Source organism: Prorops nasuta, unplaced genomic scaffold, assembly GCF_024137725.1.
Source record: "Prorops nasuta isolate Cenicafe-Biocafe unplaced genomic scaffold, Cenicafe_Pnas_1.2 PNAS00014, whole genome shotgun sequence".
Classification (NCBI taxonomy): domain Eukaryota; kingdom Metazoa; phylum Arthropoda; class Insecta; order Hymenoptera; family Bethylidae; genus Prorops; species Prorops nasuta.
In genome coordinates, this window is record NW_027116811.1 from 6,075,116 (window position 1) to 6,098,075 (window position 22,960).

The 22,960-nt window shown below is 36.9% G+C and overlaps 4 protein-coding genes across 8 annotated transcripts; 3 read left to right on the plus strand and 1 right to left on the minus strand.

Moving 5' to 3' along the window:
* The first annotated feature begins 31 nt into the window (after positions 1-31).
* On the plus strand, positions 32-3,773 carry LOC136778664 (coiled-coil domain-containing protein 39-like). Its single transcript, XM_066735731.1, has 8 exons — positions 32-758; positions 1,024-1,437; positions 1,522-1,737; positions 1,826-2,209; positions 2,280-2,534; positions 2,621-3,100; positions 3,164-3,376; positions 3,444-3,773. Exons 1-8 carry the CDS (start codon positions 231-233, stop codon positions 3,756-3,758), a joined length of 2,805 nt encoding a protein of 934 aa, XP_066591828.1. The 5' UTR covers positions 32-230; the 3' UTR covers positions 3,759-3,773.
* Positions 3,774-3,843: 70 nt separating this feature from the next.
* LOC136778272 (S-formylglutathione hydrolase) lies at positions 3,844-5,341 on the plus strand. Of its 2 annotated transcripts, none has more exons than XM_066734964.1 (5): positions 3,844-4,006; positions 4,181-4,251; positions 4,321-4,698; positions 4,765-4,990; positions 5,056-5,341. In XM_066734964.1, the coding sequence occupies exons 2-5, from the start codon at positions 4,181-4,183 to the stop codon at positions 5,236-5,238; spliced, it is 858 nt and encodes a 285-aa protein (XP_066591061.1). In that variant the 5' UTR covers positions 3,844-4,006; the 3' UTR covers positions 5,239-5,341. The 2 variants fall into 2 exon arrangements, with proteins under 2 accessions (XP_066591061.1, XP_066591063.1); XM_066734966.1 differs by having other exon boundaries at positions 3,973-4,113.
* Positions 5,342-5,401: 60 nt separating this feature from the next.
* On the minus strand, positions 5,402-7,416 carry rho-7 (rhomboid family intramembrane serine protease rho-7). 3 transcript variants are annotated; one of them, XM_066734962.1, is made up of 9 exons: positions 7,367-7,416; positions 7,118-7,293; positions 6,855-7,047; positions 6,684-6,785; positions 6,457-6,622; positions 6,016-6,236; positions 5,845-5,946; positions 5,671-5,768; positions 5,402-5,602 (listed from the first exon to the last, which is right to left on the minus strand). In XM_066734962.1, exons 2-9 carry the CDS (start codon positions 7,162-7,164, stop codon positions 5,506-5,508), a joined length of 1,026 nt encoding a protein of 341 aa, XP_066591059.1. In that variant the 5' UTR covers positions 7,165-7,293; positions 7,367-7,416; the 3' UTR covers positions 5,402-5,505. The 3 variants fall into 3 exon arrangements, with proteins under 3 accessions (XP_066591059.1, XP_066591060.1, XP_066591058.1); XM_066734963.1 differs by lacking the exon at positions 7,367-7,416 and having other exon boundaries at positions 6,855-7,020; positions 7,118-7,356; XM_066734961.1 differs by lacking the exon at positions 7,367-7,416 and having other exon boundaries at positions 7,118-7,356.
* A 4,569-nt stretch (positions 7,417-11,985) lies between these two features.
* Isha (Insulator su(Hw) mRNA adaptor) lies at positions 11,986-22,778 on the plus strand. Of its 2 annotated transcripts, none has more exons than XM_066735225.1 (13): positions 11,986-12,153; positions 12,513-12,641; positions 12,710-13,030; positions 13,114-13,533; positions 13,621-13,859; positions 13,952-14,137; positions 14,212-14,345; positions 14,412-14,798; positions 15,045-15,356; positions 15,538-15,768; positions 15,914-16,699; positions 16,798-17,277; positions 17,496-22,778. In XM_066735225.1, exons 1-13 carry the CDS (start codon positions 12,124-12,126, stop codon positions 18,272-18,274), a joined length of 4,434 nt encoding a protein of 1,477 aa, XP_066591322.1. In that variant the 5' UTR covers positions 11,986-12,123; the 3' UTR covers positions 18,275-22,778. The 2 variants fall into 2 exon arrangements, with proteins under 2 accessions (XP_066591322.1, XP_066591323.1); XM_066735226.1 differs by having other exon boundaries at positions 15,914-16,681.
* Positions 22,779-22,960: the final 182 nt, after the last annotated feature.

Sequence of the window (22,960 nt, forward strand, 5' to 3'; positions counted from 1 at the left end):
TGTAATTATTTTGTAATTAACGACTCTGTAATAATTGATTGGAATTATTTCAGGATTATCGACCTAGGTGTATCTCCAAGGTTACCAGACAGCTACGTGCAATATACAAATGGGACTATCAATGAGTCAGTGAGAGTGAGAGAGGTTGTCGTCATGGTAGCAGCTTTTTGTGATAATTAAAATCCTGAAGAGTCTTTGGGTCATTTTGCAAAGTAGAAGGAGAATAAAAAATGCAGGCTATTCAGATAGACGAGATACTGACAGAACTAGGTTGGTCCGATGGGTTTAGGATTCCAGTGGCGAACGAGGATAACCGGAAGTTGGAGGATGAAGTGTTGAGGATGATCAGGGAAAAGCAAGAACTAGCTGAAGAATTGGAGAGCATGCAAGAGAAGCTGAAGACGGTTCAACAGCACTCGAGTAATTTGCTGGTGGAACGCGAAGAAAATGACAAGTTGATAAATATCTATCTGAAGCAAATGGAGGCTGAGAACAACCTGCGTCACCTGGAGGAAGGCAAAAGGTCAAAAATGAGCCAGGAGATTAAAGAATTTAGGAAGAAGAGCGAGGATATCGAGGATAGAACAAAAAGCCAGCGTTTGGATTGCGAAAGGCTGAAGAGGAAAATTAAGAGAATCGAGAAAGAGATGAAAGCTGACGAGGGAGCTCTTCGAGAACTGGACGATGTTTTGGGTAGGACCGAACAAGATAAGCAGATGCTTCGACAAATTCTTAAGGACGACTTGAAAAAGTTTCAGGTTAGTTCATCTCTTACCTTTTTTTAAAGGATAATAATTTCAATTAGTTACATTGCTCTTGTAAAACATTATAATCTTAAGTCTTTCCTCAGGGTCGTTGATTTGATTTGATATGGACTTAGCAATTAAAGCTAGTAGGCGAATTCTTTTCTACTTATTTTTATTTAAAAAAAAGCACTTGAGATCAGCGACTTTACTTTTTTCAAATAAATAATTATCTCAGTCCTTGACTCAATTTTATTGATTTGCTTCTGGGTGGATTAAGAAATTGGAGCTGGAAAGGCAGAAGCTGAGCGTGGAGTATGATAAAGTACTGGAAGCAAGCCGCAGGATCTTCCAGGACACGGAGAACGAGGAGAAAAATCTGGAGCAGGCTACTAAGATGTACGCGAAAACTTTAAAGGAACGTAGGGAGACCCTGCATCAGCTGGCTGAGAGCACCAATGTCCTCAAACAAAGGGACGAAGCAATTTATCAGCTCAGAAAGGAGATTGAAATCCTCAAAGAAATTGGACGTGAAAAAAATGAATTAACGAGAGAAGCAGAAAGGACCTTGAATAATCAGATTCGTGACAACAAGGAACTTCAACTAACTATTACAAAAATGGAGAAAAGATTGACTGATTTGAGGCAGGAACATCAATCCAATTTAAAAACTCTCAAGGATCTGGAAGTCGAGGTAGGCGTATTATTTTGGTGGAAGCAATGTAATTATTTATAGAGTAGCTATATCATCTATATTAATAATTTTCTTTATTATTAGACGAACGTGCAAAAAAATTTATTGAGGGATTTGATACTCAGAACTGACGAAATGAAGGCCAAAGCGAAGCACGAAGAAGCTGAAGTTGGAAGGAACAAGGAAAAAGTGGAGAAGATTGGAAGGAAGATTGAGGAACTCAAAGGTACTCTGCGAGAAGTCAAGGATAAGGAAACCACTTTGGTGGAAAAGACAAAACAGTTGGAGAGCATGATAGAAGTATAAAAATTTAATTATTTTCATGATTTTTCGTTTCAATACACTGGTGAAGTTTATTGTACTTTCTTGTAAATTATGTAATTTTCAGGATCAAGAAAAGACAAAAAGTGAGCTGACGAAAAAACTAGAGAACCTTTGGGAAATGATTCGTAAAACCACCAACGAAGTTACTGAAAAAAAGAATGAAGCAAGAATAATCGAAATGGAGATCACGAATGAGAATAAGAAAATTCTGATGCTGAATCAGGAGATGGAAAAGGAAGAAAAATTATTAGCAATCAGAAAAGATGCGTTGCAGGACGTGGAGTTTGAGGAGAAAAAGTTAGAAGCCAGATTGAATAAAATGAGAGGAATTGAGGAGGACAAAACCGAGCAGGAAAAGAAGAAAAGGGAAATCGAAGAACTAAAAGCTATTTTGGAGAAAAAGAAGGAGGAGGATAAATTGTTAAAAACTCAAATTTCAAACGTCGAGGTTCTCTTTTCGCAATTCTACATCTTTGTTATAATTTTATATATTATTGTGATTGGGAAAAATTTTGTAGCGAGAGATTCGTCAAGTGAAAAACGCTATGGAAGTAGATGCAAAAGAACTGGAACGTTTGATGAGTGAAAAGAGAAATTTTGAGCTTTTGATAGAGACTGGCCAAAAAAGGATAAAGGAGGCTCAGGCGGAGAAGGAGGAGAAGCTTGTACAACAAAATATTTTACAATTAAAAATTCGTCATGCTGAAAAAGCTTCAGAGGCTGCACAGAGCAAAGTGTACACTTTGGAAAAGGCAAGACTCGAATTGGATGCTGTAAGTACAAGCAATGAAAACAGAATAGAGATTGAACAATGATTGAAAAATTTAATCTAAAATAATTTTAAAAAATTTGAATTTAGGCTGTGAAGGAGTACAAAGCTGAGATAGCTCTTGAGAGGGAGACGATAATATCTGAGAAGAGAGAGATTGAAAAGGAAAAATCTGAATTAAAAATGGCAATTTCAGAAAGACAGAATAGGATCAAACAGTTACAACAGAGATACGATAATGTTATTGCCACTCATTGCACGAATCCTGACGGTAGTCAGATTGGCGTTGCAGAGCTTCAGGTGAAAGCTGTTCAAGAAAGAGGTCTACTCCAAGAAAAGGGTGATCAACTGGATGCTGCTATTAGGAAAGCCGAATTGGAGATTCAGTCTATGGAAAATACTCTTAGAGTGGTTAAAACTTGTAATGAAAAGTTCAAATCAAGCTTGCAACCCAAACCTGACAAAGATACATTGGCTAAGCAGGAAAAAATTAATGAGGACCTTCAAAACGCCAGAGACACTCTCAAGGAGAAACAAAAACAATTAAAAGAAGTCACTGATGAGTGGCAGGTAGGTGAAATCTTGAAGCAAAACAATCCTTTGATTTAAATAATAAACTAAAAATATTTTCAGAAAATAAAAGATAACATTGAACAACTAGAAGAGACACTGGAGAGAGAGGAAGAGGAGAAGGAAGAAAAAGAACGGTATTTAAATGTTTTGAATAAACAAATTTCTACTCTGAGAGAAAAGACTCAGAGAGCTGAAAAAAGCATTCAAAGAATCAATAAAGAGCTTGAAACAGTGCACCATGGTGATCCTGATCATCCTGTACTGTTCCAACAGGTATTCTTTTTATTTCTATAAAAATACTATATAAATAATATTTTGCTTTATTCTGTATTTTTTTCAGAGAGATCTGGAAGTAAGGCAATTGAAAGAGATAAATGTTATGGCTCTCCAAGAGCTTGCAGAGTTCAGTATACGTCATATTGAAGTTGAGCCTTTTGTGAAAAGATTAATGGAAGATTATGGTATTAATTTGCCACAAATAACAGATTTGTCAAGCATAAGTAAAGACAGCAGATCAAGCTCTTTTGACCAGCGTGTTAAAAGTACTTGTCGCAGTAATGTTACTGTTTCTTCTAAAAGTAGTATAAGCAATATTGTTAATATAGAACCAAGTTTTGAACTGATAAAAGCTACATCAAAACAATTTAATAAATAGAGAAATAAATTTTTAATTCCCATTTGGTAACAGCTTTTTTCTTTGATTTCCTCACATTGATAATATTAGTAGTTACGTAATATTGTTTATTGCACACATGTATACGCTTGTCTGTATGTATTTACCATCACCTGATAAATATAAACGGGGCACGTTACATTAAAGAAGGGCAATGTGGTGATTGTCGTATTTAACTGAAAAAGTTATAGACGATAACAATATTTCTGCATAAAATAATTGAACAAAAAGTAAGCATAATTAAAATTACAACTGATGTAAAACCTGGGTTTTTACTGTAATTTCTCATCAAATTAGGATTGTATTCGTATATTCTTATAACCTCAAACCGGCAAAAGTATAGTTTTATGTTTCCTGTATTAAACCTGTTACTTTTAGTAAATTAATTTTGAATACTGTTTTAGATGGATTCTTTAATAGAAGTGTCGAGCAACAAATGTTTTGAGGGATGGCAAAAAGTTTATTCTCATGAAAGGTATGTATTATAATCCTCTTTAATGAAAGCGTTCAACTTTGTGGTTAATACGAAAGATGAAAATTTAAGCTCCGAGCTTGGTTGCAAAATGCACTTTGGCATCTATTTACCACCCCAAGCAGATGAGGATCGTCTTCCCGTTATCTATTGGCTTTCTGGTCTGACTTGCACCGAAGCAAATTTTATTCAGAAAGCTGGTGCACAGAAATATGCATCTGAGAATGGTATAATTTTAATATCACCCGATACTAGTCCTCGGGGTCTTAATATTCCTGGTGAGGATGACAGCTGGGACTTTGCAACTGGAGCTGGATTTTATGTTGATGCAAAAAAAGAACCATGGAAAAAAAATTATAGAATGTATAGCTATATTACTAAAGAATTGCCAGCCTTAATTAATGCTAAATTTCCAGTTTTACTTGACAAACAATCAATAATGGGCCATAGGTATTACCATTTTTATTTTTATTTATCAATTCTTTAAACTATCAATAATATTTATTGTACCTTTAGTATGGGTGGTCACGGAGCTTTAATCTGCGCACTTAAAAACCCTGGACTTTACAAATCTGTATCAGCCTTTGCCCCTATTGCCAATCCCATTAATTGTGAATGGGGCAAAAAAGCTTTCTCTGGTTATTTTGGGGATACAGATTCAAACAATGAATGGAAAGAATGGGATGCGACAGAGCTCTCTAAAAAATATAATGGACCCCCTTTAACTATTTTAATAGATCAGGCAAGTTTCCTAAATATTTTAAAAATTTTTCAATATTAAACAGAATGTCAAATTTCATTATAAAGGGAAAAGAAGATAGTTTCTTATATGATGGTCAACTGCTACCAGAAAACTTGATAAATGCAGCAAAGGATTCTGGACTACCTTTAATTTGCAGGTTCCAAGAAGGCTATGATCATAGCTACTTTTTTATATCTACTTTTATAGAAGACCATATTTTACATCATTTAAAATATCTTAAAAATTAATAATATTAATGAAAAATCTTTACAGAATTTTGTACAATAAAAGTTATATGTAATAATAATATTTTTAAAAATATCTGTCTTTAATACACAGTGTATAATTTTATATTTTTCACTAATTTATTTGGTTTGTTAAATTAACATTAATAAAAAAAATGCACTTATCATTTTTAATACCTTTTATTCAGATGTTTAAAAAGTCTTATAAGGAACTTTCACTTAAATATATGTGGTATAATACAACCTGAGAATAATACAGAACCAACAGTTTTAAGCTTTTTTAGATGGATGACGTAAACTATGCCAAAATTGTATTATAGGCTCTCTTTTTTGCCAAATGTGTGCATTGCCCCAATTGTACCACATTCTGATCAAAAGAGAAAGAAAACAAAATTATTTTTCTTAGTATGATTGACACTTATTCAACTAACTTACATTCCAAATATAGCTCCTCCTAAGTGAGCTGCATGGTCAAATATTTTCCAACCAGCAATCATGCCAACTGTATCTAATGTCATGAGACCCTTCAAAGCCTAATTATTAAAAAATTAAGGTAATTAAATTTATTAAAAAAAATTATAAAACTAATTTGCCAATTGCTAAATTTACCATGCCTCCTGTGATAGTAAACATTGGTAGAAAAATAACATGCATTTCAATATTTGGGTATTGTGAACAAATATAAGCAAGGATACCCAAAATTGCCCCTGACTGAAAAAAAATTTATGTCATTATATACCTTTTCAAATTTTAATTAAATAAAATATTTCAAGAACTTACAGCCCCTACTGATGTAGTTAGCGTACCCGTTGCAACTTTGTACAGATGAGATGTAAAGCTGGAGAAAACTCCACTGCATAGATAAAGGGCCATAAATTGTTCTTTATCTAATGTTGCTACTACAATATTCATGCAAGTATGCAAAACGTACATATTAATAGCAAAATGCAGTACAGAATGGTGTGAAAATGTTGAGAGCAACATTGGCCAGCATACAATTCCTAAGAACAATTATAAACTAAAATGAAAAGGGCATAATAATTTTCAACTTCTTGCTTAAATTTTCAGGGTGTCAATCTAATTATGGTGAAGCTCTAAATCATGAAGAAATAAGGTAAACCAAGCAAAAAGGTTTATCAATTACATTTAATTTTATCACTATTTGAATGACACCCTGTATAAAGTAGATTTTAAAATTGCAAGGGTAAGCAAATTACTAACTAGCAGCAGGATTTGCAGTAAAATATGTATGCATAATTTTCTGCCAGCCTGGTACTCGCCATGCCAGACACACTAGCAAATTTAAAAAACAAATTGGCACAAATACTTTCTCTCCTTCAGATAAACTGTTCCACCATCTATGTACCTTTCCTCTCCATCCTATTTTCTGATAAGAATTAAGTTAATTATTTTCTTAAACTTTAATATTAATTTATCATAATACATACTGGAACTGAATATTTTCTATATGGATAAATCCTACTATATGCCTGTGCTCTGGCCCGTTCATATTCACAAATTACTGCTCCTACTATTGTAGCTCCACTAAACTGTTTGAGTTAGAAGTTAAATTATGCAAATAATAATGAACAAACACTGATAAAAAAAATTAGATCTACCATGACTGTAAACCAAAATGGTTTCCATAATGATGATTGAAATGTTTGTCTGCCCTCGCTTTTTGAGAAGAAATTTGTGAAAGGCTTCTTCACATCGTTTGTGGAATTGGCAAATTTTTTAAAGCCTTTTATTTGTTTACTAAATTTAGTTGATGGTAATGTTATCCTACAAGGTTGTACATTTGGTAGAAGACTAAATAACATAAGAAAATAAATACAGTATAACTGACATAAAATAATAATAACAATAAACAGTCCCTTACATTCTATTTGTTGTATTACAATAATACAATAATATTCTGGTAGCCATAACAAATTAAAATTATACTTTATACGTGTAAATTATGATGTTATGCTGACAGATATTTCCATCAAACTTAGTAATCTTAATTACTTAAAATTTAATTTAAAAGCTGTCATAACGTTTCACCCATTTCATCTAAAAATTATTTCAACCACGTATTGTAGACTAACCTAAAATTTAATTATCAACAAGGAGGAATCTTTTTTACCGATAAAACTGTATTTAGCCAGCCTCTTTTCAGGGGAGGCAGGAAGCAACGTTGCCAAGTCCGCCATGTTGGAAGATACTACGCTCTATAGTTTGTTGGCGAGAATTGAATATACCACGCAAAATGTATAGTAAGTGTGATTCACAGAGGCTGCGTAGTGCGTTCGTTTATGTACTGCCAGTACTGAAAACCTATATTTTACGTGACATACATTGTAGAATTTTAGTACTCGCAGTTAATAAACGAACGCAGCCAGAGAAGAAACGAAGTATAGTGTTTTAGGTATAATAAGCTCTCAGTGCTTTCGGACGTGTTTTGGCCATTAACGGGATCCCTCACGCGTGCTTTACCGACAGTACAAGTTAATAAACAATTCGTTTAACAAAAGTTAAATGCGAACCAAATTGCAAAAACGGGCTTCTTTATGACAAGGTGCCAATTCTAACGAGTCAATCGAGCTTGAATAACTCAAATCGGATGAAGAATAACGCTGTACCACTGTCCCACGTTCTTGAAGTGGAAATGACCAAAAGTAACCTCTCTTCAAAAACGCGGCACAATGGTACAGCCTTATTTTTCAACTAATTTGAGTGTTTTTAAGTTCGTTTGACTCGTTAGGACTGGCACATTATCCAACAAACGCCCGATTGTTCAATTTGCTTAGCATTTGAATTTTATTAAACGAATTGTTTATTGACTTGTACTGTCGGTAAAGCACGCGTGAGGGATCCCGTTAATCGCGCCATTTGACAGCTACGGACAAACTCCCTAGAAGTCCCTACGTCCCTCAGATTCCTACTTCCCCTCGCCTGACGCCAGAGCTGCGTTCGTTTATGTACAGTTGAGCCCAATAATCTGGCGTCAGGCGAGGGGAAGCCGGAGATAAAGGGGCAAGGGGTATCTAGGGAATTTACGGGTTATATACAATTCTAGTTCCCTAACTTTACATTTGTCCACTTTTGAAATGTCAATTAAATGTAAACAAAATTTACAGTTTTTAAATCTAAGTTACGGAAAAGTTTAAGAAAAGATTATAATGAAGAACAGGAAAAGAGAGGATATCAGATGAGTTTGATTAATTATTATAAATATGTGAAAATATATTTGTAGATTGTTAAGAAGATATGCTTTGTGGTTATTTGATTTTAATTACAGGTTAAATTATGCGTTTTATCTCAACTTGGATGAGGAAGGATTAATTTATCAAAACTTCTAATGGGATTTTGACATCTAAATACATTTTATTATGATAAAGAAGGTTAGATTGGTTATTACATCCATTCATGTTAATTGGAAACATAATTTGAAGATTAATTGATAAAAATGAAAGGTAAGTTAACTTTAATGTTGTTAAAAATGAAATTAACTCTGTGGTTGTATTAATGTATAAGTTTTATTTTTTGGTTTCTCACCATGACATATAATACATAATTATTATATATGTATTTAACTTTAAAATTACAGTAAAAATTTATAATTACATTTAATATTGCAGGGCATAACCATTTGCGGCAATCACCTCTTCCAAACGGCGTGGAAAAGATTGGACAAGATTTTGGCAAATCTGTGGTTCGTTTCTTAACTCTTCCCATACTCTTCTTACGTGACACCTTAGCTCATGTTTGGTCCTCTCTTGTTCTGGTCTCCAGCGTTTCACCATTATACCCCAGACATTTTCTATTAAATTGAGATCTGGGGATCTCGATGGCCAAATCATCCTTTCAATTTCAGGATGCTCTGCAAACCATTCACGTGTCATTTTGGATGTGTGCACACTGGAGTTATCCTGGACAAATTGGATCATTGGTAAGTCTTGGACCGGATACATCCTTCTGACACTAGGCAGCATATGATTTTCTAGGATGCTTGTATACACTGCTGAATTCATCTTAGTGTCAATTTCAATTAAATCACCCACACCGTCTCCTGAAATCCAACCCCAATAAGCAATAGTTATCCTATTATTTCTGTTCATAGGTAGGACATATTTATCATTAAATCTGGTTCCATCCGGTCGCCAAACATGTATCCTCCCATCTTCAGAAGATTGAAACACCTTCTCATCAGTCCAGATAACTTTACGCCAGAATTCATCTCCTTTGCTCAAGTGCTCCAAGGCAAATCCAACTCTGTCCTCTCTGTGCTGAGCTGATAATTTTATTTTGTGCACAGCATGGTGGCAATGGATTCCAGCTTCGTGCAACCTTCTGCGTACAGTCATCTTTGATATGTTCAGGTCTAATTTTCTTAATATGCTTGACGTAGGCTGGAAAGGATCTTCGTTCATTGTATCTACAATTTTTCTATTCTCCTCTTGCGATGTTAATCTGGGTCTTTTGTTATTTTTCCTTCTATCTTCCAATCCTGAATATCCCTCTTCTCTATATCTTTTAATCCATTTATTAATCGTAGACTTATGCAGCTGCAGCTGATCAGATATATCCACTGAGCTCATTCCTGCTTTCCAAAAACCAATGACTTCTCCTTTCTTTATTGAAGTTTCACTATTAATTGACATCTTTTGAAGTTTTAATTTTTAGAGAAACGATTATTGAACTGTGTAACACCTTTTGAGAGAAAACAAAACACAACAATAAAAGAAACGAAAATCGACTTGATTGTTATTTGTTTTATCGTTTCGTTTCTTTTATTGTTGTGTTTTGTTTTCTCTCAAAAGGTGTTACACAGTTCAATAATCGTTTCTCTAAAAATTAAAACTTCAAAAGATGTCAATTAATAGTGAAACTTCAATAAAGAAAGGAGAAGTCATTGGTTTTTGGAAAGCAGGAATGAGCTCAGTGGATATATCTGATCAGCTGCAGCTGCATAAGTCTACGATTAATAAATGGATTAAAAGATATAGAGAAGAGGGATATTCAGGATTGGAAGATAGAAGGAAAAATAACAAAAGACCCAGATTAACATCGCAAGAGGAGAATAGAAAAATTGTAGATACAATGAACGAAGATCCTTTCCAGCCTACGTCAAGCATATTAAGAAAATTAGACCTGAACATATCAAAGATGACTGTACGCAGAAGGTTGCACGAAGCTGGAATCCATTGCCACCATGCTGTGCACAAAATAAAATTATCAGCTCAGCACAGAGAGGACAGAGTTGGATTTGCCTTGGAGCACTTGAGCAAAGGAGATGAATTCTGGCGTAAAGTTATCTGGACTGATGAGAAGGTGTTTCAATCTTCTGAAGATGGGAGGATACATGTTTGGCGACCGGATGGAACCAGATTTAATGATAAATATGTCCTACCTATGAACAGAAATAATAGGATAACTATTGCTTATTGGGGTTGGATTTCAGGAGACGGTGTGGGTGATTTAATTGAAATTGACACTAAGATGAATTCAGCAGTGTATACAAGCATCCTAGAAAATCATATGCTGCCTAGTGTCAGAAGGATGTATCCGGTCCAAGACTTACCAATGATCCAATTTGTCCAGGATAACTCCAGTGTGCACACATCCAAAATGACACGTGAATGGTTTGCAGAGCATCCTGAAATTGAAAGGATGATTTGGCCATCGAGATCCCCAGATCTCAATTTAATAGAAAATGTCTGGGGTATAATGGTGAAACGCTGGAGACCAGAACAAGAGAGGACCAAACATGAGCTAAGGTGTCACGTAAGAAGAGTATGGGAAGAGTTAAGAAACGAACCACAGATTTGCCAAAATCTTGTCCAATCTTTTCCACGCCGTTTGGAAGAGGTGATTGCCGCAAATGGTTATGCCCTGCAATATTAAATGTAATTATAAATTTTTACTGTAATTTTAAAGTTAAATACATATATAATAATTATGTATTATATGTCATGGTGAGAAACCAAAAAATAAAACTTATACATTAATACAACCACAGAGTTAATTTCATTTTTAACAACATTAAAGTTAACTTACCTTTCATTTTTATCAATTAATCTTCAAATTATGTTTCCAATTAACATGAATGGATGTAATAACCAATCTAACCTTCTTTATCATAATAAAATGTATTTAGATGTCAAAATCCCATTAGAAGTTTTGATAAATTAATCCTTCCTCATCCAAGTTGAGATAAAACGCATAATTTAACCTGTAATTAAAATCAAATAACCACAAAGCATATCTTCTTAACAATCTACAAATATATTTTCACATATTTATAATAATTAATCAAACTCATCTGATATCCTCTCTTTTCCTGTTCTTCATTATAATCTTTTCTTAAACTTTTCCGTAACTTAGATTTAAAAACTGTAAATTTTGTTTACATTTAATTGACATTTCAAAAGTGGACAAATGTAAAGTTAGGGAACTAGAATTGTATATAACCCGTAAATTCCCTAGATACCCCTTGCCCCTTTATCTCCGGCTTCCCCTCGCCTGACGCCAGATTATTGGGCTCAACTGTACTGCCAGTACTGAAAACCTATATTTTACGTGACATACATTATAGAGTTTTAGTACTCGCAGTTAATAAACGAACGCAGCCCAGATTATTGGGCTCAACTGTAGGAGATTACCGACGGGGGAAGGTAGGAAAAGCGCCTGACGTCACGGGTTAATGATTGTTCGTGAAGTGTTGGGAGGGGAGCGCTTACGAAATGCATGTCGGGAAGAGGAGCTGCCATCTTGAATGGCATGGCCCAGCTACACAGTGCGTGGTAATAGGAAATGCGATTTTTAATGGAGGAATCGCCGCCCCATTGCCCAGAATCTAGTGAAACTTAAGGGACGATCAGGACTTGGATATTTTTCGCAATGGAGGCAGTCAAGGCATTCAATGCGGAGGTAAAACTCATCTCTCCCAATTGTTTTAGAGGTCACCGTCGTAGGGACAACCCTACCTCTCTCTCCCTCTTTGGCAAAACTTCTTAAGCAAGCTTCACATTTTCACATTACCTATGTTTAATTTTTACCACCAAAGCCTGTTCTAGCATTGTTTACATCCGTCTTACAAACGAAACCGTGATTATTAGCTTCTTTTCCACTACCACTAACAATCGCCTAGTTATACAATTATGGAACCCTATGAGTCCCCTAACTCAATTATTTATGCCGATCTGATATTTCCGTCAACAAATGTGTTGTACCTAGCATTCAGTTCTGTTAAAGAATCACTTATAATCAAAATGCAATTCTATTTTCAGCTCTCCGCTCTGTATGATATAAAGCCACCCATTTCTAAGGCTAAAATGAATTCTCTTACGCGTGGTGCCATTAAAGCTATAAAGTTTTACAAGCATGTTGTACAAAGTGTAGAGAAATTCATTCAGAAAGTAAGATACTTTGATTATATTTTTTATTGATTTCTCAAGGTTTATTAATAATTTTCCTAATTTTCCAGTGTAAGCCAGAGTACAAAGTACCAGGATTGTACGTTATAGATTCTATTGTGAGACAGTCACGGCATCAATTTGGAATGGAAAAAGATGTGTTTGCACCTCGCTTTGCAAAGAATATGCAAAATACCTTTTTAAATCTTTTAAAATGTCCGCAAGAGGATAAAAGCAAAGTTATAAGAGTACTGAATCTATGGCAGAAGAATTCTGTGTTTCCACCAGAAGTTATTCAGCCTCTCTTTGATTTAGCAGATCCAAATCATCCGATTCATAAAGAGCAACAAGTTAATACAAATGGTACTCTAATTTCGGCATCTGGAAATAATGTAAGTTAAATCTAAAAATTTATTTATTCCCTTTGTAAATATTATTACCTAAGTTTCTAAATATTCTGTTTTTGTTTTCTCAGGGTCAGGCAAGCTCAAACCAAGTGGATGTTTCATTTCTGGATCAACTGCAACACTTACAGCAGCTACTATTGAAAAAGCAGGAAGCTGCCAATGATTCCAAATCCTCTGTTAAATTTGACAAAAAACTTTTAGACTTTGATTATGGTGAAGAGGAAGATGACGATGTTGTAGTCTCAAACTCTCCTGCCACTGCTACTACTGCCGCTCCTCAACACAATGCAGTTTCCACTAGCAATAGTCTAGAGAGTCTTGGACTGTTGTTGACAAATCCAGAAGTCCTTAGACAATTGCAAACGCTACAACAGACAATGCAGGGAAACGTATCATCTCAACATGAAATGGAAGAGAAAATGAGAAAACTGCAACAGATGAAACAACAAGAGGAAGAATTTGACAAACATTTAGCTCAGACTGTTCCTGTAATTGCTCCTAATAATCTTTGTTCAATATAATTATTGTTTTTTTAAATTTGTCCTGTTTTCAAGCCAGAATCTTTTAATTTGTAGAATTTACCTTTTGCATCTGAATGCGAATTGAAGCCTTCTGACGTTTTGAAGCCAAGTCAACAAAACGTGTATCCAGCTAATGCCAATGCTGGAGTTATCCAGGATATGAGCCAGCCGCCACCAGGGTATCCTCCAGCGATGCCTTATGTATCTCAACCTATGCCTAATTTTAGGCAAATTAATCAAAACCAAAAGAGTCCACTATTAGATGAACGCCAAGAGTCTCAAGATTATTCTGGGTATTATATCTAATGGCAGCTTGTTAATAGCAAATTATATTAAACTTTACCATAAATGAATAATACCAAATAATATTTTTAAACTTTTGCAGAAATGGTGCTAGACGTGATAGCAGTAGCGTGGAGATAGTTAATTGCGAAACTGCAAGATCGCAAAGTAGGTCACCCGATCGTTATAGGCACCATAGCAGATCCAGATCTCCTAGACACAGAGACAGGGATAGAGAACGCGATAGGGATAGAAAATCACGCTCCAGAAGCAGATCGAGACGGAGAAGGTTGGGAGCTAGTTTTTATGATAAGAAATCAATTATCTAATCTTTTTATCTAATGAAACGGGAAAAAATTGTAGATCAAGATCTAGAGATAGAAATAGAGACCGAAAACGAGACGATAGCAGAGAAAATTTGACTGAGGAGGAAAGAGAGAAGGATAAAGAAAGAAGAAAGAGAGGGCTACCTCCGATAGTTCGAGAGAAATTGAGTGGTAAGTTCTGGATGAAATAGAAATATGAATTTTTGAATCCTGGACATCTAATTGTTCTATTTACAGTTTGCAGCACAACACTTTGGGTAGGCCATTTGTCAAAGTTAGTCCACCAGGAAGAATTATCAGACACGTTTGGTGAATTCGGGGATATCGTCAGTATTGATCTAATTTCCCCAAGAGGCTGTGCCTTTATATGTATGAATAGAAGGCAGGATGCGTTTAGGGCTCTTACGAAGTTGAAGAACCATAAAATGCAGGGAAAAGCAATAACACTGGCATGGGCGCCAGGGAAGGGAGTCAAGGGAAAGGAGTGGAAGGATTACTGGGAGGTAGAGTTAGGAGTAAGTTATATTCCCTGGAACAAGCTAATAAATATCGGCGATCAAGAATTGGAGCTGTTGGAAGAAGGTGGAATGATTGACGAGGATACACTACCTCCAAATTTAAAAGGTAAGCTTCTATAATCACTCTCTCTTAACAAGAGAATGCAAGTTTAATCTAATTATCGATTAAATTCTTATCATCGTTAATTTGAACCAACTTGCTAAACTAAAAACAACAGCCTTTGAGCCAGATTTGATCATTTCTAATCCCTCTGGTCAAGCAAGCTCGTGACAAAATAATACTAGGACACAAATATAAATTGGCTGATAAAAGACACGAGTTGAATAAATATTAATAATGTTGCTTTTTTAGGAAAATTGAAACATTCTACGGGAGCAGAAATGTTACAGCAGCAATTAATGCAGCAACACGCGATGGCAGCTGCAGCTGTAGGAGTCAGCGGTAATCCAATTCCCACCTTGACCGACGGTATGGTGAACGTTATGCAGACACCGAGCAGTGCTCAGCAACAACAGCAGCAGCAACAACAACAACAACAACAACTAGTCGATACCAGTCAGCCACCTCCGATTAGACCACCACCGACTTCAGCCGCCCTTCTTCCCCCACCAAACACACAGTTGCAAATGATGCCACCTACGTTTACTATGCCAGGAGTTCCTCGTAAGAAATTTTGCTTTATCCCTTCTAACTATCTTCCAAGTATTGAATAAATATAACGCATATTTTTTAAAAGATACTACCTATTAACAAGCATAAAACTAGAACTATTGAAAAAGAATAAGGCTTCCTAATGACAATTAACAAACTAACTAATGCAAAATATTGGCACGATTACGAAAAGTAAACAAAACAGGTATGATCGGGCCAATGGGATTGTCAATGGCGCATGGTTTAATGCCAAACGTACCGATCGGGGTACCACCACCAAATATGCAGAGTCTGCTAGGTCCTGGAATGATGCAGACGATGTTAACACCGCAAGTGAATTCCCCATTCGGTGCTGGTCTCGGAGTTGGACTTCTCACGCAAATTCCACTGCCAGCTGCACCTTCCGACAAACCTAATGCAACAGGTAAAAAAATAATTATTAACCCTTTGTACACTCTGCTAATATCATACTAGGAACATTATGTCCCTTCAGAGAGCACAGCGGAGTGCAAAGGGTTAAATGAAGTCTGCTCTCGTTTGCAATACGGCTAACTGATTTCCCATTGCAGGAATGCCTCATAATGTACCACCAATGGGGGTTCCTCCCCCAACCACCGAAACTGGAATGGCATCCTTACCAATGATGCGCCAACCATATGGGGTTGGACCTCCTCCGCCACTTCAAATGTTGTCGCAACACCATTCCGACGATATGGACGTAGAAATGGAAGATGCGATGCCTCCTGCGCCAAAGGATAAGCCGGCATTGAGCGATCAATTGTTGGCAGCAATGAGTATGGACCGTTTAGACAGCGATCAGCACAGAGATTACAAGGAACGTGATAGGGAAAGGGATAACAGGGAGAGGAGAGATCGAGGAGACCGGGAGAGAGACAGGGATAATGGTGATTCTCGAATGGATCGGGGAAGAGACAGAGGGAGGGGCAGGGAACGAGGTAGAGATCGTCGAAGAGATGGGAGGGACAGGGAGAGGGACGACAGGCGTGATAGGGACTCCAGGGAGCCACGAGAGCCATCAAGACATCAGGACAATCAGGATGAGAAGAAGGATAAGCCTAGTCTAGCTGACAGATTAAGACAGCTCGCTGATGGAACTCTCAATCTTGAAGACAGGAACTCCAGGGATCGAAACGACAGAACTGACAGAAATTTCGACGATGTTCCTGGTCCGAGAAGGCAGCCTGATGCTCCAATTGCTCTCATGGATCTGCCAAAATTCGGCCCTGGACTTGCGGATAGACCGGATTTCAATAGAGCACCAGATTTTAGACCTGGACCTGGCCCTGATCATAGGGATTTTCCTCAGAGAGGGCTAGGTAATCTAGAAGTCCTTGGTAAATAATAGCAGAACGATTAGCTATTTCAAAACTTAATTTTATCTTCTAAACAATTGTTTGAGTTTGAGCTTATTTGTTATTTTTCTTTACACTAGGAGGTCCAGCAGACAGGGAAAGAGCTGGCTTTCCTTTGAGAGGTGCAGCAGGTCCTTCGAGGGGATCTCAGATGGATGATTTTTTGGATCCTAGGGTACACGCAGGTCGTTTCCCAGATGATTTTGAAGGTCGTCTGGGTCATAATGGCCCTCCGAGACCCGAGGAGTTTCCATCTAGGCTCGGTCATCCTAGGGAGGATTTCGATAGACCCGAAATGCGTGGTCGACGACCTATCGACGAATTCGATCGTGAAAGATACGAGTACGAGTTACGACGAGAGGGCTTTGATCATCGATTGCCAGATGGATTCGACCCTAGAGATAGAGCAGATTTTGATCCTCGTCGACGAGATTTCTTCGGTGGCCCAATGGATTCCGTTTTCGGTCCTCCAGGTATGATGGGACCTAGAGGACCTAGAGGCCCTGTTGGACCCGAGGGTTATGGGCCCAGAGGTGCTGGTATGAGTACTCGCGGACCTGGTGAGTCTACTTTCAATTTATCCAACTGTATAGAGTAATATTTTCTAGTATAGAAGATTATGAAAGCTATGATGTTAAGTAAAGAGTAATTAACCCGTTGAAAGTTATATCTTGAAGAATCGAACTTCGTACTTTTCTTCTTGGCAGTAGTTTACATAATTGATATATTAAGATTAAAGACTACTTCGCGACGAGCTCTAAACAATTATGTGTAACAGGTCCATTCATGATCCATTCACGAGGAATGGGGCCGAGGGGTATGCGTCCCGGAATGAGGCCTTTTGGACATCGAGGACCGTCATTTGATTCTCGAGAAGGTGAAAATTTCTTCCGACCGCAGTTTGAGGATCGTCACATACGCCCCTTCGGACCACTGGGTCCTATGCATGCACCGGAAGGTCCTTGGAGAGGTCAGGAGCCATCAGGACCTTTGGGATCCTGGCAAGCAACGTCTCCAGTTGACACAGAGAACCACCGGGAAAGCTTTGGTGCTCGTGAAAAACTGAAACCACCGAAACACGATCATAAAAAGGACTCTTCGGATCGTGAGAATCGTAACAGAAACCGAAAGTCACGTTGGGGCAATGCCAGTCCCAGTCCAGCTGACCAATCGGAGGAGTTCGCTACTGAGAGTGTAGAGAAGTTGGAGAATTTCAATGTCGGGGAGTTTAAGGAGTCAGAAGATGCACGGGAAGCCAACACTGATACCAGCAATTTCGTAGAATCCGTGGATCAAGGCGAATGTTCCATGGACTATGCAATGGAGGAGTCTAATAATTTAATACACGTAGAAGAAGAACCGAAACAGTCAGAAGAAAATTTCCCGGTAGAGCAAAGTGAGTTTTTCGAGCCCGAAGCCCATTCTTTCCCGGAACCTCCGCAGGAGTCAGAAGCGAGCATCCCTGATGCACCATTTCCACCCGAAGTGTTTACAGAACCCTTAGCAGCTACCGAGGAAACTCAGCAACCACTAGCCGAAGAGTCACAAGAAGTGTAAAGTGTGCTGGAAGATGATCAATGTGCAAACCTCCAGGAAACGTCTCACCGGATGGAGCTTTCCTGAATGGCAGGAGTGCCGAGTGTTGAATTTTCTAGAAAAATGTTAATCCTTGTTAAAGGAATCGTTTGAAAAATAGGGGAATGAGAGAGATAGAGAGAGGGGGGGGGGGGTTGAAGGTCAACCAAAGTGAAACAAAGAGAATCGTTGGTAGATTCCTGTAAGATATGGTCCGAAAACTGTGTGTACATAAGGACCCCGAAGATTCGCTCATACGAATTTTGAACTTCTCCGGAGTGGTGAGGGAAAGGGAGGGAGGGGTTGGAGGCCGTGGGCAAAGTGAGTTTTTCTTCTTTCTTGTTTTGCCTGAAAATAATTTTATCGTAGCCTTTTTTTTATACCGAGTTCCTTACCGAGTTGCCGGCGAGATATTGCTGTGATAGTGAACACAGGACCTGTCCATCTGACGTAACTTTATTTATGGTCATCGGTTGTTTATCCAATCTCTATGATCCCGAGGTAACATTTTGACTTTTGCAGCGACTGTTTTAACCAACTGCCAAAAATGTTAACGTCTTCTGAACCTATCTTGCTTTTTTATGTATATTCAGATCACCTTGTTCAATTAACCTGACCACTGCTTAAAGCAGACTCTTCAGGACTACAAAAGTTACTTATTAATCGGGATTTCCGAGAGATTAGGCAAGCTCCTCGATATCACTGTACATATATATATAGGTATGCATATTCTCTCTATATATATACAAATATATATATGAAGGTATTTATACACAGACATTTTTTTATTGTATATAGCAAACGGACAGGCAAGAGCAAAGCAAAATTTCATTTTCTCTTTGTCTGTCGCGCATTTAACGTAGTCAAATTCCTTCAATAGAGACGAATAAGACCGCGAAAGTTTCTTCAGGATCCAATGTCTTATAGAAAATGTTTTTTTCATTTATCGCGAGGAAGAGTCGCAGCACGCATATATATTTATATATATACACATACCGCGACTTCTCTATCTATTTATTGAATTGTAAATATTTTTATATTTTTCCTAGCAGAACGCGTGCGACTCATGCGGAGTTGCGATTGCTCAATCAAAATATGAATGATGGAATGAGAGAGAGGGAGAGTGTGTGAGAAAAAGAGAGAGAGAGGAGGGGGATAGACATAGCTGGAGAAAAGTTTTGAAGGCTAAGAGAGAGAATAAATATTTTATATAAAAATTCTGTTTTTGATAGAATAATGGCCTTTCACACCGAAATTATTATAAAGACAGAAGTTTTGCTAAAAACGCCTGATGAAATTATTGTTTATCAGTTGGATTCACGGTTAAAGTAGAAAGAGGGAGGGAAGGGAAAGGAACAGAGATTTGCGCCAGAAGACAGTCATTTTTTCGTGCAGCCTGTAAATTCAGAGGGCTCTGCCTCGTATTTCCCTCTTTATTTCTATCTTTCTGTTTTGTTTCACCTTCTTTTTAAAGAGAATTGAGGCCGGATCCATACAACTCTCGGTTCCTGTGTTCACGAACGCACGTTGTCTTGCACGACGCAGCGATGGAAGACACGCGCTTGCGCTCAAACTGAGTGACAAGTGCAAGGTACTGTTTTCTTATTACTTAAATAAAATCACGTGCCTCTGCGAGAGATGAGGGGAGAAAGTGCGTTCGATAGGGAAAGATGAAGAACCCACCAGCCCGCACCACTCCAAAATCCGTCAAGTTCACTGCGGATCCGAAATTTGCAAGGACTTTGAAAATTCTTGTAATGAATATCAATGATACTTAGGATAATCGTTAAGACGTCGTACGTGTGAATTCAATACTAGAGCGATAAGAAGTTGCAGTAATCATTAGTCTTGTAATTTGTGAAAAATTGTAATTTATCATAGAAAATCTCTTTGTAAAGTACGAATGGTCTATTTAAATTGTAAAAAATTCTATTGTGAATTTTTCGGATATCTTTCAAGCCTGAAAGATTTCAGATCCGCAGTGTTTATAATCTAGAAATTAACTTTGTATCTTTAACGATTATTAAGAAAGTTTTAATTTTAAGATATAGTTACGTATCGATTATTGATTGTATCACCGGCTGTAAACTCTGAGAAACAAATACCGCGTTAGGTTCATTCAAATTAGTTGTCTATTTTTTGATAAATCTCAGTCAGCCAACTTATCTGGTTAATTTTTAGCAATTATTAATTGTACTTCCGGTTTTTCACTTTGGTAAGGCCAAGGTTTTTCTAGATTCTGCTTTTTTTTTTCAAGGGAAGAGTCTGCTGCGTTTCAGACATCTTTCGCAGGTCCGCAATAGAAATCGCTTGGACCCTGAAATGCCTTGTGACTATTGCATAAAATTTGCGTTTTAATGGTGCAAAAAAAGTTTACAATTCCTCTATGAACAACATAGCTAACTATTGCTTCTTTACTGAAATAGAAAAGCTTCGGATCTCCACTTAAAAATATGCACGTTTCCTTTGACCAGAAAATTGATTCATCAAAGTCGAGAGTTTACCCGGACCTTCGAAATATTTTCAAATACAAATATGTGTATATTTGTATATCTCGGTGTATCTTCTATTATTAGTAAAATAATTATTATACTTGGTCACGAATATTCGTAGGAATTTGTTTTGTAAAATATATAGTTGGTACGCGTCCATAGAGATTCAAAAGTTCCCTGTAATTAAATCGGCATGCAATTGATTAATAAATTGACCGATGTCTAATTATATTTCTGATAAAGCATAGATGGAATTTTACTTTTTGTTTCAAGCTTTAATCTTGGGAAGTAAAAGAAAAAAATATAGAGACAAATCCTTGAAGGAATTTAATATACTAGGAGTGGTGCGTGGCACAGTAGAAGCTTTTTTCATTAACCATCTTATGTGTTTAATAATCTTTTGCAGCACGTTTTCTCAAGGATTTTCAGCTCCCATTGAAATAAATCGAGTAATTACATTTTTATCGGTACTATATATACTTGTGAATCATGCACGATTTGTTGTACTAATTGCTTGTTAATTGTTCTCTTTTATAGATTTCTATACTTTGTAGTCTCGCGTACAAATATATATATATATATATATTTATAAACATGAAAAAATAGAATTGCTTTCACAAAGAAACGAAAGAAGAGAGGAACAGGCCTCAGCAGGCAATTAGAGATTAATAAGCTTTTCATCTTATTGACAATAATTTTTACTCCATGCATTGTGTTTATTCCTCCATTTATTTCTCTTATTAGTTTCTTTTTATTATCTACAGTAACCGGATTGAAATATCTCTGGTAACTAACATGATTGAGCAAGCATTTGTCACTTTTGTATACAAACCGAGCAGAATTTAATTTCAAAATATAGTATACGAATTAAATAGTTCTAATATTCATTTTTCACTTTCCCATTATTTGAAGGAAATGTTGTTTTATAATTATTTTTAAAATATTAGATAACGTATGCAGATTTACGATAAGTACGATAAGATTTAGTCTACAAATTGTAGTTCATTCTCACCTTTGTCAAGGTATAAAAAGTGCTTAAAATTAAAAAGAAATAATTTGCACGCTCCGCAGTGAAGGCAGTAAGCTGGGTTATTTCCGAACGTAGTTCCCACTAAAGATAAACGTTCTTTGGACCAACCATACAAAAATCCCCCTCTATCAATAACTAGCTCTGTAATAATCTATTTTACCGCGCGAGATATTGAAAACTGCCATCTTATCAACAGACGGTAAGATTTCAATATTTTGTCATACAGGGGATGGATGACGCCACTCAAATCTTCGGTGTCGGTGTTTATTTATATATAAACAAAATAAAAAAATAAAATCCTTTTAAAAATGATTAAAGCAATTAAGGCAAATTAGTTTATCCTTTCCTATTGAAATAATCCTTCTTACTATTAAAACTACGAGCCTTACGAAGAATTATAAATATAATATTGCAGTTTCTGGATGAAATCCAATGAAATCATCCAATAGAATAGAATCTAGCCTGTCTACAAATTGGTGGATTGGGCGATTTGGCACAAATTGATGATGGGTGGAATAGATTGTTAGTGCCATCCAACGTAATTCACAATAGATTGGTTACAATTTGCGAATGTAGTTATTTTGCATTAACGATGGAGAAGGAGCAATGAATATTAATCCTCGATTGGTCTGACACAGTCATTGAAGCACGGGGTCTCCCTCGATTGAATAGGGAAAACCTAAACAAAGACAAAAAAACTTAGATAGTGGGGGAGGTAGTTGAGAATCTTTAGAACCGAATGAAGAATCACAATAGATAATTTATAAGTTAACTTTAGCATTGATAATGAAGCTATAGCGTCGTTGAATATTAATTGGCATGGATAATCGACGTTGCAAGCTTATTGAGTGAAAAAAGATTGGTGGCTTGGAAAGACGTTGGAGGAACGAGAGGGGAAAATTGGGAATTGGGTAAGGAGAGCGAGAAAGGTAGGGGAGGTATAAGGTAAGGGAAGGGGTCGTTTTGAAAAGGGTAGCGTAGTAGCAGGGTAGAAAAAGAGAGAAAACTGGCGTGTTGTCGGTTCGACCAATGAGAAAGGCGGATTGTGGTCCGAGCAGGCGTCGCCATTGAAGAGCCGCCGGGATATGGAGAGGGGGATCAGCTGGTCACAACTTAATCTATCAGCGTTCGTTTGCGTGACAGCAA

Bases quoted from the DNA above. Each gene is read 5' to 3' on its own strand.
- LOC136778664 (XM_066735731.1), top strand. From the start codon at position 231: ATGCAGGCTATTCAGATAGACGAGATACTGACAGAACTAGGTTGGTCC. The intron at 2,210-2,279 runs GTTCTCTTTTCG...AAAATTTTGTAG, and splicing joins CTCAAATTTCAAACGTCGAG to CGAGAGATTCGTCAAGTGAA. The intron at 3,101-3,163 runs GTAGGTGAAATC...AAATATTTTCAG, and splicing joins AAGTCACTGATGAGTGGCAG to AAAATAAAAGATAACATTGA.
- LOC136778272 (XM_066734964.1), top strand. From the start codon at position 4,181: ATGGATTCTTTAATAGAAGTGTCGAGCAACAAATGTTTTGAGGGATGG. The intron at 4,699-4,764 runs GTATTACCATTT...TTGTACCTTTAG, and splicing joins CAATCAATAATGGGCCATAG to TATGGGTGGTCACGGAGCTT. The intron at 4,991-5,055 runs GCAAGTTTCCTA...TTCATTATAAAG, and splicing joins TAACTATTTTAATAGATCAG to GGAAAAGAAGATAGTTTCTT.
- rho-7 (XM_066734962.1), bottom strand. From the start codon at position 7,164: ATGGCTACCAGAATATTATTGTATTATTGTAATACAACAAATAGAAT. The intron at 6,237-6,456 runs GTTAGTAATTTG...AATTGTTCTTAG, and splicing joins TACTGCAAATCCTGCTGCTA to GAATTGTATGCTGGCCAATG. The intron at 5,947-6,015 runs GTAAGTTCTTGA...ATTTTTTTTCAG, and splicing joins TAACTACATCAGTAGGGGCT to TCAGGGGCAATTTTGGGTAT.
- Isha (XM_066735225.1), top strand. From the start codon at position 12,124: ATGGAGGCAGTCAAGGCATTCAATGCGGAG. The intron at 12,642-12,709 runs GTAAGATACTTT...CTAATTTTCCAG, and splicing joins TAGAGAAATTCATTCAGAAA to TGTAAGCCAGAGTACAAAGT. The intron at 15,769-15,913 runs GTAAAAAAATAA...TTCCCATTGCAG, and splicing joins CGACAAACCTAATGCAACAG to GAATGCCTCATAATGTACCA.